The sequence below is a fragment of the Ixodes scapularis genome, unplaced genomic scaffold, assembly GCF_016920785.2.
Source record: "Ixodes scapularis isolate PalLabHiFi unplaced genomic scaffold, ASM1692078v2 PGA_scaffold5__190_contigs__length_132052651, whole genome shotgun sequence".
Taxonomy (NCBI): domain Eukaryota; kingdom Metazoa; phylum Arthropoda; class Arachnida; order Ixodida; family Ixodidae; genus Ixodes; species Ixodes scapularis.
Window position 1 is genome coordinate 126168140 of NW_024609880.1, and position 12695 is coordinate 126180834.

The window sequence follows — 12695 nt, forward strand, 5'->3', positions numbered from 1 at the left end:
CACCCTTTAACGCTTCGCACACTTTCGTCATGTATGTGGATGTTGTCTCCAGTGCGCGATTCCACAGCCCGCCCATCGGTCCTGTTAGCACTCTCGTGACGCGCGCACTAATGGCTAGCACACTCGTGTCGCGTGCTCTAACGGAAAGCGCTCTAGTGTAGCGGCGCTCTCATGTCGTGTGCCCTGTTTTTATGAGCTCTCGAGATGCTCCCCCACAGCGAACATGCTTGGAATATCGTTACTAAAGATTTTATAATTATTGCGTGCGAATAAAAATAACACGAAAGAGATGCGGCATGTATATATTTATTTCCTTTGATCACGCACTCATAAAATGAAGTTCATAACAAAGATGCCTGTTAATTCTCGGTGGCCTACACGACGCGTTTACAGATTGTGTAATTGAAGTTAATGTACGTCGGCACTTCGTAGGTGACGAACTCGAAAGCAAACTCGCAGCATCTGGGAAGGAAGTTGGTCTCGTTTGTATTTACCCAGAGTTCATAATCTACAAAAGAATGAGGTAAATATGTTATTTGATAGTGTCGCATCGTCGAAACTGCTTAGTCAATGGACCAGTTGTCGGATTACAATTTTAAGAACGTCTAGTATTGCGAATTCTAAAGAATCTCGGAAACAAAATAAAACAATGCACACTTGTTGTGAAGTACTTTCGCTTATCATAAAAGTTAAGGACCCTTTTACAACAATCCAATTAAAAAAAATATACAATTTCATTCATAAGAAATACAAATGGTGGAACATGGGAACAGTAAACAGATAAAAGACGCTTAATCGTCGCATTTCAGAGTGAACCCGATAACGTTATCAGGCCCCGTGCGCATCGCCTTGTAATTCGCTTCTCATGGCCTTCCTTCCAGCAAGCAGGAAGTGCGGCGGACACGGAAGTTAGTAGCGTGTGTGGCTCGTAACCGGAGGGTCGTGGGTTTTAACCCCGCTTCAATTCTTCAAACCTTTGTTTAACGCAAATCAATTACTTTATAAAGTGAAACCATTTGAGAAATGCGGCGACCTTCAATTTTCATTACATGTCATGTTTTAATCACTGGAATTCCACGCGTGAAGTCACGTTTAAAGTGAGCGTTGTGTGTTCTTTGAAATTCCCGCGCGAGGTCATGTGGTTGTGACGTCATCACGCTCTAGACCAATCAGGATTTTCGCGTCACGCCGGAATATCTGGCACGCCACCGCGGTCGGCGTGGCGCGAGCTCCTTATCGCTATCGCGTTAAAAACAGCATTTGGACTGAGGTGTAGCATGCTTCGCTGAAACAACACAAATAAGCTGAGTTACTCAGCGAGGAAAAAAAAACATGAATGGTCTGGATGGACTCAGCATAAACGCCTTTTACATTGACTTTAAGTCTGAAGAAAATATTAGCTTTGATATAGTGAACGTTCCAAAACGAAGGAAGACTCACCACTAGTATCGGTGTAGAACAATACAAAGCACCTGTTTTCTTTTTCGGTGTACAAAACCTGGGTTTCCTCTCTGCGCCCTGATTCTGTTGGTAGCAAAGGTTCCGTAAACAAGATAATAATTTAGTTGACTTCCTCAATTTTCCCGTCTCTTGAAAAAAGCAATACACGAAAAGTATAGACGCTTTCAGGCAGCTGTGCATGGGCGCCGCCATAACCGACCTTCAGTTTTTGTTCCTTCTTATTCCGTTCGCTCCACTTCATCATTACTACAGCAGGACAGGTTATTGCCACTTTAGGTGCTACTGTGTCCTTCTCCCCAGCATAGGCCCTTGTGGAGACCCGTCAACGCCCGTTTCAGTGGCTTGGCCGCTCGGTAAGACGAGAGAAGGTCGGCTATGGCGGCTCAATCTGGCGCGCGCTGAAAGCGTCTATACCAATTTTGTGCGTTGAAAAACACACACACAGATACACTTCCGTGTATTTTTCTGTACTGGAAGTACAGATCTAATACATTTTAGTATGCCTCGTATTTTAGTAGTGCGGGCCGTGTTTCGACCTTGAGTGGCGACAAAGGTGTATATACCAAAACACCATGTATTGTTAGAAAGGAAGACGAAGCGGAGCTCATGCGAGACAAGCGCGTTGATCTCGTGTTTGGCGAAACGCTGCTTCGAACAGTCTGACAGACACCATCATAGTTGACCACCTCAGAACGCATTAGACCCATCAATTCATCTACAGTCTTACATGTTTGTTGAAATGAAAGGATTCCCTTTAGTTCCTAATCACCACCAAGGCCCGGAGCTGCGCTGTGGGCGCACTACTGGGCTTGCCTGATGAAGGTGGTGCCGTGACCCGCCTCTGTGCCCCGACTGTGAAAATCAAACACCCTACCAGGGGAACCCTCAAACATTCACGGGATCATGAAATTCCGACGTGGATGACTGGTTCAAAAACTACGCACACGTGAGTCACCAAAACGTTCACAAGGCATATTCATTCGATGATTGACAATCACGAAGAATCTATTAATTAGTCGGATGGTCTCCAATCGGAACTTGCGGATGCTTTCGGTCATTTCGCACATCGTAAAGAGAAGGCACGGGACCAGCTGCCTCGCGGCTATCAGTCGACGGCTGAGTCAAAACCGGCCTACACTGAAGGTGTTCTCCGACTATACAGGGTGAAACAAGGAGGCGGCAGGCTCTTTAAATCGACCGGAAAATTTGGTTTCATAACCTATCGCGCTACGACTTTTGCAGCATTGCCCACAGATGGTGCATTTTTTTTTTAATTTGGGAAGAGCGAACTTACCTGAGGAAAAAGTAAAGAAAGAAAAAGGCTTAGCTCCTATGGAAACGCAGCGAAGCCACCGGTCTGCAAACAACACGGCGCCGTTTCGCACGGGAGACAAGAGATGGCGCAAGCGGTCGCGACGCCAACTGCCGCCAACGAAGATACTTGGACGGGATCGCGCAGCGCGATGGCCGACGCAGGTCGCAGGTAGAAAAGCGCTCCACTAGGCCTAACTTCCTACCCCAGCCAGCATTCGTTCGGCTGAAATCCGAACCCCACGGGGTTCCACCCCGGACCCCATCGTCAACCCTGGACGACGCCGTAGCCGGGTATCCCGCTTCACCAGCGGACGCTGAGGACCAGGCCTCCCTGAACCCGAACTGCACCCCGAGAAGGGCATTCAATGGCAAGATCCGCGTCCTCACAAAGACGCAGGTAATGAACCAGGCAGCCAGGAATCCATACCCGGCACCCTCAACTGAAAACATCGCAGCGATGCAAAGCTCAGCGCAATCACCACTGAGCGTGGACCCAGCAGAGTGGAAGATGTACCTTGAATTTCAGCAATTGCGAGAAACCTTCAACGCGTTTTTGCAGAACCAAGAAGAGGTAGCAGAATTCATGTCTCTCAAGCAAGAGCTAAAAGAGTACATAGCTCACAAGCAAGAAATTCAAACATTTCTTCAAAGCAAATCGAGCACGTCTTCCGAAGGCGAAGCAGCGGCAAATTCTCCCGAGAAAGACGACGACGTTGGAAACAATATGACACCAATGGATGAAGACAAAGGCAACGACGGTGAATGGCAGCCCTCTCGTAGGCGCAAGCACCGCAGCTCAGAGAACGCGCAGAATACTACATCACGCACTGCACCCACGCAGACAGTTGTGCTCAAGCCAACCTGTAAGGCCGAAGTATATAGGTTTACCGGGAGAGACATCTGTGCCGCTATTGAGAAGACCGGCGTGCGCAACAAAGATGGCTTCTCGGTACATATGAGCGAGAAATCCAACACGATTTCAATAACCACAAAGAATCCACTCATCACAAGTAAGCTGCTCTCCATCGGAGAAATAAAAAAGGATGACAAGACGTATGAGGTCACACCTTACATGGCTATGGCTAGCAATCAAGTCAAGGGAGTGATCTATCTGCACGGCTCCGACAATAAGGAAACGCCCGAAACTCTCATGCAAGACCTCATGTGTCGAACAAATAAGATTGTTGCGGCCAGAGTGATAGGCAGATCCGGCAGGACCGTCCTTATCACATTTGAAGGCAAGTCCATTCCAAAATACGTACGTTTCTTATACGAATCCTACCCAGTATCATCGTACAGACCACGACCCGTAGTCTGCTTCAACTGTCACGAAATCGGACATAAGTCAGATGTCTGTCCCAATAAAACTAGCCGTTGCGACAAGTGTGGACACGACCACAGCAAGGACAGCGACTGCGAGCTACAACCCAAATGCCACAACTGCGGAGGCTCTCATGTGGCCACCAGCAATGATTGTCCCAAGCGCAGGATTCCGCCGAAGAGGCGAACGACGCACACAGCCACGCCTCCACAAGAGAACAAAACAAACAAACCGGCCTCCACAAAAGGAGCCCCGGGCCCGTCCCCAGTGATACCAACCACACCAAGTAAGGGAGCATGGAGCACTCCCTTATGTTTCACCGATACTGGCGCACCGGTGGTACTTGGCATGCCATCCAACAAACAGGCAGAAACACCCTCAGCAACCGTAGAGCTCGCCATCTGGCAAAGCAAGGTAGAGGCAAGAATGACCTCCGTAGAAACTTCGATAAAAGAAATGAAGCAAATGTTAGGGACCTTATTGAGCAAGCTCAATGTATAATCAGTCCCATCAGAAGACACGCAATCACACCGACAAAAAGAAATATATGCCTTGGATCATGCAATGGAACTGCAGAGGATTTCAAACCAAAGCTGCGGAACTTAAACTTCGATTTCAAGACAAGAGAGTAGAAAAACCAGCAATGATTCTCTTGCAAGAGGCGGATTGTGAGAACATAACACTTCCGGGCTATGTCACATTCACAACGCCCACCATAACAAGGAACAAAGGAGCCACGGCCCGTTCTTATGGTATAGCTGCAACACTGGTTCATAAAGGAGTACACCACGCAAATATCGACACGTCAAATATCAGCGATAATAATAAAGAGGTGATCGGCATCAAGATCAAGATCGGTAGCAAGACCCTGAATGTTTTTAATGTCTATATCAGACCAACTATAACGGAAGACAAAGACTGCAAATGGCTCGACCAACTTTTAACGGACAACACACCAACGATTCTTTGTGGCGATTTTAACGCCAGACACACGATGTGGGGATACAAAACGACGAACAGGAGAGGAAGGTCCATCAAGAAGTTGTGCGAGACTCATAATCTCGTACTTCTCAACGACAAAGACACACCGACAAGGATATCCCAAAACCCTTCGCAGGCCGACACGTCGCCGGACCTAACATGGGCCTCCAAGGGGCTCCGAATGTCCTGGCACGCCTCGCCAGACTCCATGGGCAGCGACCACGTTCCGATTCACATCGAACTACACAACCAGACATCACCGCGGAGGAAGACCCACTTCGTTAAATGGGACAACTTTCGAAAAGTCATCGCCAACCTTCCCGGCCAAGACTTAGCCCAAAAGATCCAGACGGCACTCGAGCAAGCCATGGAAACTTATAACATAAAAGACGACGCCCCAACCCCGGACCTCCATCTCCTAAACCTATGGGCAAGTCGGCTTCAAGCCCTACAACGCTACCGGAAGAAGAAGAGCTCTAAACAGCTACGAATCAAGCTTAACCTAGCCACAGCCAGAGCCAGACGCTACACACTTGAGCTAAGCCGGCATAGATGGAGGTCACACTGCAACTCATTCAACGAGAAAACGGGCCTAAAGAAAGTATGGCGCACGTACAAATGCATGGCGGGTAAAACTAGATCTGTAGGTACCAGCGGCAACCTAGCCCTCAGTCTAGGACTCACGGAAGAAGAGGTAGCAGAACTCGCGGGAGACATATTCTTTCCGAAGCCAACAACGGCACCCCCAGCGGACTGCTATGAGCCTAGCAAGATCCAAGTACCGACCGACGAGGATCTCCCATTCACCATGGGAGAGCTGCAGGCAGCTCTCGCCAAAGCAAAGGCGAACACGGCACCTGGGCCAGACCGAGTTACGGTTGCGGCGCTACGAAACCTGCCTGAGAAGGACACCGCCGACCTTCTAGACTGGATCAACAGGATCTGGGAAGAGGGCATCATTCCGACAGAATGGAAGACATCCACTGTCCTTCCGATCACAAAACCAGGCAAAATTCCATCCGACCTCCGGAATCTCCGCCCAATTTCTCTCACTTCGAACTTCTGCAAGCTTATGGAAAGAATGGTCCTAGCTCGAATCACATGGATCCTCGAAACACACCGGAAACTGCACCCTATGCAGACGGGGTTTCGTCCCAACCTCTCGACTCAAGACAGCCTGACGCTTATACACAAGGACATGACCGAAAACCCTGCCAATGCAAAGCCCAGAACGATGGTCGCCATCGACATAAAAAAGGCTTTTGACACAATACCTCACGACACAGTAATCCGCGCAGCGGAAAGAAGAGGACTACATGGACGCATACTCAACTTCATCAAGGCATTCCTGAAGGACAGACAGTTTCATGTAATCATAGGTCGCACCAAAGGAACCCCCAAACCTAACCACATCGGGGTCCCCCAAGGGGCGGTAATATCCCCCACTTTATTTAACATGGCTATGACGGACCTGGCCTTCGAACTCCAAGAGATCGATGACCTAGGATTTACTATATATGCTGATGATGTCACATTATGGACTATTAAAGGAACCGCCTCGAAACAACAGGCCATACTTCAAGAAGCCTTAAACGTCACCGACAAATTCATGAAAAAAACGGGACTGCAGATATCTACCGAAAAGACTGCCTATATGACCATAACTAGCAAACGAGCCCGAGGCAAGCATAACATCCAGCTATTCCTTAACGGTGCTCCCATACAACCACAACCCAGAATCAAGGTTTTAGGCCTAACTTTCGACGAAGACGGTCGAGCTACAAGCTGGCTGAAGCAAATTAAGGCTCAGTGGAAGGACGGACTCAACCTCCTCAAACGGATTACCAGCAAATCATGGGGATGTCAGGAGGATTTGCTCCGAAGATTAGTCCGAGCACTGCTCGTCTCCAGAGCAGTGTACGGAATAAACTATCTTAGGCTCACTGCGACTCAAAGAGAGAAACTCGAGGTTCTCAACAGGTCCGCAATGAGGGTAATCACAGGCCTGCCAAAAATAACACCCATCAAGGAACTGCACAAAGCAGCTCAGGTCAACACCATCGAAGAGATCGCACAAGAAATGAAGATCAGTCAGTACAACAGGCTGGAGAAGACATGGCACGGACGCATCATACTAGAAAAACTAGGCAGAAGGACGTGGTGCATTCCAAGCAACCAACCATCACAGCCTCCGTGGGAGGACGAACCTGTCGTCTCCCTCAAACCTATACCCATGAATCAAGGTGAAGGACACAGGAAACGTCGCGCAGCTGCAGCAAAAAAACACTTCGAAGACCTCGGAAGACTTAGGGAACAGGAAGACGTCGAAATCCTATATACGGACGCAGCTAGAGACAATGACGGGAGAACGGCCGTAGCCTGGTTAGCAGAGAGCTCCTCCAAGAAAGAGAGTAAGCTCGCACCAATAACACCCAGCACAAAAACAGCAGAACTGCTCGCCATCCAGTTAGCAATTGAAGCTCATGTAGAAAGCACCAACAAACACCTGTACATATTCACCGACTCGAAGGAAGCGGTTAAGGAATGCCTTCACATAGGCAGCAAGAACAATATTACACGAAAAATCAAGAATTTAGCAAAAGCACTACGTCTTAAAGGAAGGCGGCTCGAACTGTCATGGATTCCGGGACACATGGAAATTCCAGGAAACGAAGAGGCGAACGAGGCCGCGAGGGCTAGACTACAAGATGACGTACCCTCACAAGGACTCGCCTCCTCTTCGGTCAAAGAGAAACCCGTGGCACCGGACCCAGAGGAACAGAAAGAGATGGAGGGGATAGCCAGGAAACAACGACTGGCATCCCTGCTGCCCATGGACGACTGCCCCATCCCACCAGGCTTTACCAGACGGGAGAGGGTATGCATCCGAAGGCTCCAGACATGCACAGCCCTGACCCCAGTATGGCGTGCTCGATTTTATAAGCCTACTTCACCGAACGATCCCGGACCAGACCCGCTCTGTAAAACTTGCAGCGTACCTGCTACCTGCCAGCACCTTATATGGGACTGTCAGGCCACCAGCAAGGAAAGACAAGCTGCCATACACGAACTGCCCGCGGAAGCCAGACCCACAAACTACCGAGAATGGACAAGACCGGCCAGTGACAACGTCAATAGGAAACAAATATTAACCTCTCTGTTGGGCTACGTATGCTCGGCGGGCCTTCCTCAAATCATTTAACTTCCTCCCATTCCCCTACCCTCATCACCCTATTCCCTAACCCATCAAGGCTAGATGATATTTATCAAGAAGCCTTGACATAACCCTTTCAGCAATAAAAAACGTTTAACCACCACCACCGCCAACGAACGAGCAGACGACGCCGAGAGCCGGCCCTTTTGCAGACAAGGAACTGCAGTTCCTTGCTGTTATCGCGCCTGTCTTTTTTATTTGTGCGATTTTCGCCGCCTGCGTAACGCGCGTCACTTTTGGTCGAAAAGATCATCTGCTAAAAAGGCCTGCTCTCGACGCCGTATGGTCGTTCGTTGGCGCAGAGCGTTGGCGGCGTTTGTTGCGCCATCTCTTGTCTCCCGTGCGAAACGGCGCCTTGTTGTTTGCAGACCGGTGGCGTCACTGCGTTTCCATAGGACTAAGCCTTTTTCTTTCTTTACTTTTTCCTCAGGTAAGTTCGCTCATCGCAAATTTTACAAAAAAAAAAAAAAAAAAAAGCACCATCTGTGGGCAACGCTGCACAAAGTCGTAGCGCGATAGGTTAAGAAACCGAATTTTCCGGTCGATTTAAAGAGCCTGGCGTCTCCTTGTTTCACCCTGTATTCGGCTGTATACCGCCGACTTGACCCCATGGATGAGTGAGAAAGCCAAGATCTGACGTCTTTCCCAAGAACTCTCGCAAGAGCTAATCTCCATTGTAGCTCCCCAATTTCCCTCCACCGTGCCCAACTTCGCATCCAAATAACGAATATATGAGCAGCTTCTCGAAGCACAAATTCTCAAGAAGCCTTCGGAACAACTTCCTGAAGTAAATCTTGGATCACTCGCCAACACTACAGTGGCGAGTGAACGACTCCCTAAAATGTATCTCGGATCGTTCACCGACACTATAATGTCGGTGAGTGATCCAAGATACACTTCAGGGAGTTGTTCAAAAGTTTTTTTTCTTTTTTTTACGGCGGAGCTGTTAAGGGCTAGTTTCCCCCGCAAAGAAATGTCGGCACAAAACTCTGGTTGCCGCCGTCGCTCATAGATGGCGGTAGCTGTTCACTGTTGTGTTTGCTAATTGTCCGCTTGCCGCCGTCGCTCATAGATCGCGCAACCTATCGATCCTTTCCACTCTGGTTTGCCGACTTGCGGCCGGCCATTGCTTCATTCCCACCATCTTCGCTGGTCTTCCTTCTTCACCAAAGTGGAAAGGCTAAATTGTTTTTTTTATTATTATTTGTGCTTTGGACATGCTACTTAAATTTTCGTTATTCAGATGCGAGCTTGAGTACTGTGGAGGGAGCTCTTCAAGCATGATATGGCAGATCCAAGTTGAAAGGCTATAACCTATCAACCTTGATCTGCCACATTATAGTCGAGGAGCTCTGATCCTTCCTTAGACGCCAATATGCGAGCTCCAAGACATCCAGTCCACTTATCGTGACAAACTCGGTACTGAATTAGAGAACTTGACATGCATTCCTCCCAAGAACGCTGTGAGCCCACCAAAATTTCCCAACCCCATACGGTGCATCACAAAGGCAAACTACTCAAGCTCATCGCCGTAGTGACATTTGGAGAACTGGCGACAACCTACTCGAATGTTTTTACTGCCATACTCCTGAACATATCCCCGAATATTGCCGACGCCGCATTGATGACACTCAAAATGTTGTTCATTCCTCTTTTATTGAAATCTTCTTTGATTACGTAGATGCCCACTTTTCATCATAAACTAATATTTTATGATGTTTTTAAAAGTGCAATGTATCTATTGTATTGAAGTTGTTTACTAATTTTTCATTCTCAACTTCTATATTTGCTTTGAATATTGACCTGCAAATTGTGTGTTGAATATTTTTTTTTCTGCTTGTAATATTTCAAACTGTACCACCCTACAATAACCCGGAATGGGGTTAGTAGTATTGGAAATAAATAATTAAAATAAAACTAACGCCCGCGACATCACAGCTTGTCGAAACAGGTGCAACAGCAAATCCGAGGATCGCCATTTCTTCTACGACCACCTTCGCGTTCATAACTCTGCTTTATGCCACTTCCCGATAATTCACAAACCCTGTATTGATAGCAAAAATGATGGACACCTTGTTCATGGCCGCTCGCCAAGGCCTATAGTGCATACTTTATCTTGCCATGGTCGTTCACTACCCACTGCCGCTTGGTTTACCCTTTATTTGACACCCTCCTTTCCACCCCAAAGCAATCAAACTAAAAAATTAAAGACGTTTACAATTCTCTGTAATGCCGTATCAGAGCGCAGCTCTTGAGGAGGAGGAGGGTAGTCATAGAAAAAATCGTAAGGGTGCAGGCGAGCTGGTGAATATTAACCATGTTGAATTAACCTGAGACTAAGGTACAGAAGAAACATCAAAACGTAGAAGAGACAGAAAATAGACAGGACGACGTCGTCCTGTCTATTTTCTGTCCCTTCAACGTTTTGATGTTTCTTCTCTACCCCAGTCTCAGGTTAATTCAACGTGGAGGAGGGGAGTGTACGGTGGGGAGGGTGTGCCCCTCCGTACCCTCCTCAGACACGGCGCTCCCCGGTGCATCATCGCGGATCGCGGTACACCATTTGTTGCAAATCTCCTTTAGGACGTCTTCCGCCTTGCTAGCACAATTCACGACATTTCTATTGCCTATCCTCCCCAAACAAATTTATGGGCAGAACTCTTTGATCATACAGATGATTTCCATGCATGGTTGCAAATGACCACGACAAGTGGAACATCAATTTGCCTTACATTACATCCCATCAATTCATCTAAAGTTTTACAGTATTATATACTATCAATAAGCTAAAAATACACTTTAACTATAATTTGCGAAGCGCGTCATGAAAGTACAAAGTAAGTATACATTTAGTATGTTTCTTTTTACCCAGAAAGAGCTGGTTCAGTGCAAGTTCTGTACCACAAAACGTTGTTCTTTGTTTAGCCAATTCTCCGCTCAATTTCACTTTGTTTACGTTGAAATGTACGTTAACACATCTTAAACATCTATTAAAAGCAACGTAGAGGTAGCCTAATCCGACAAAGAAAAGGAAAGCGAAAGGGAGCGTTTCGGAAGCTTCGAGAGCGACAGCTACGCTCCGAGAAAACATGTACGGTCTTTATTTCTTCAGGGAGGTAACTATTTTACTCAAAGAAAAACAATCACTTATAACTTTAAGAAGTACCATATTTTAACATTTTCAAAATGCGCGAGTATGCTTCCCATCTTGCTTATTCAAGAAACAGGTTGGTTCGCAAATCGTCAATGCACCTCTCTTCTGGAATCGGCTAAAAGGGGGGGGGGGGGGGGGGGGGGGGCAACCAGGGTCACTGCTGTGCATTTACACTATGTCAAGGAAAGGAGGAAGAAAATACACACGAGCACCCCTTTATTTCACGGAGCTTATTTACTGTATGAAACATCTGCAATCATTCGAAATGTACTATTAGACCTTCACACTTGTCTAATGTTTACCCTTGAAGATAGTTGAACAAGTTTAAATTACTCAACCATTTACGACTTACCATTTTTAATCCATTCAATAGTACTTTCTACGCCTCGTACGTCTTTATGAATAAGAGCTACTCCGTTGTAGGTCTCACTGAAATGTTAGATATTGTTAGGGTTTTGGGAGACAATGGAGATATTTAGCAGCATTGAACGCTCTTCTACTCACTTTACTCTGATTGATGCAATATACTTTGTAACTCGATAATGAATAGCGATCTTAGGAAACACCGCCGTTACATTTATAGAAACACAATCGTATGGGAGATGACGTGTTCCAAGCATGAGGAAGTATACTCCTTCATGGCCAATGGCCTGCAATAAGAAGAATAATAAATTAGAGTTTGCGCAGTATTTTTTTTTTTTTAAATTAGGCATGTACGTTTAGTGCGTTGTGCGTTGGCTGCTTGCGAGTTTCAAATCGAATTGGGACATGAAACATGACATTCGCTTATTTGTTTCTGAAAAAATATAGTACCATGAATTGGTTAAAATGCGATATATGTCGGATCCAGTATTTGTTTTTGAATAACCTAGAAGTGCCGTGTATTACGCGCGTATTCGGCGCGTATAGCAAACACGACCTATTGAGCCCAAACATCGGCGGATGCAACCGGAGACACGAGAGAGAGAGAGGGGGGGGGGGGGGGAGAGGAGGAGAGAGAGAGAGACGGGCGGTGAGCCAAGGAGAAGCACGGGACGCCTGGAAGCAAAAGACTGGGCGCGGTCGCAAACCAGAAAAGACGCCTCTCGTAAGACCAACGGATTGTATCCTAAACAATTAAAATAAATACATCCTCGCATTATTCAAAATTAACCAGTACATCACAGAAAGGGTTAGTCATTTGTGTACAATACAAAGAAGGAATTATTTCTCACAAAAACACAAGATGAAAGAGTGTAGAAAGGAGATAA

The 12695-nt window shown here is 47.0% G+C and overlaps 1 protein-coding gene across 1 annotated transcript in view; it reads right to left on the minus strand.

The window, feature by feature from the left end:
- Nucleotides 1–374: 374 nt before the first annotated feature.
- Nucleotides 375–12695, minus strand: part of LOC115332830 — a 23349-nt gene continuing 11028 nt past the window's right edge. Inside the window, exons 2-5 of the mRNA XM_042294336.1 lie at nt 11950–12095; nt 11798–11874; nt 1441–1524; nt 375–508 (exon numbers count right to left, since the gene is read on the minus strand). Of these exons, the coding sequence (XP_042150270.1) occupies nt 375–508; nt 1441–1524; nt 11798–11874; nt 11950–12095 (441 nt within the window). The remainder of the gene's footprint in view (nt 509–1440; nt 1525–11797; nt 11875–11949; nt 12096–12695) is intronic.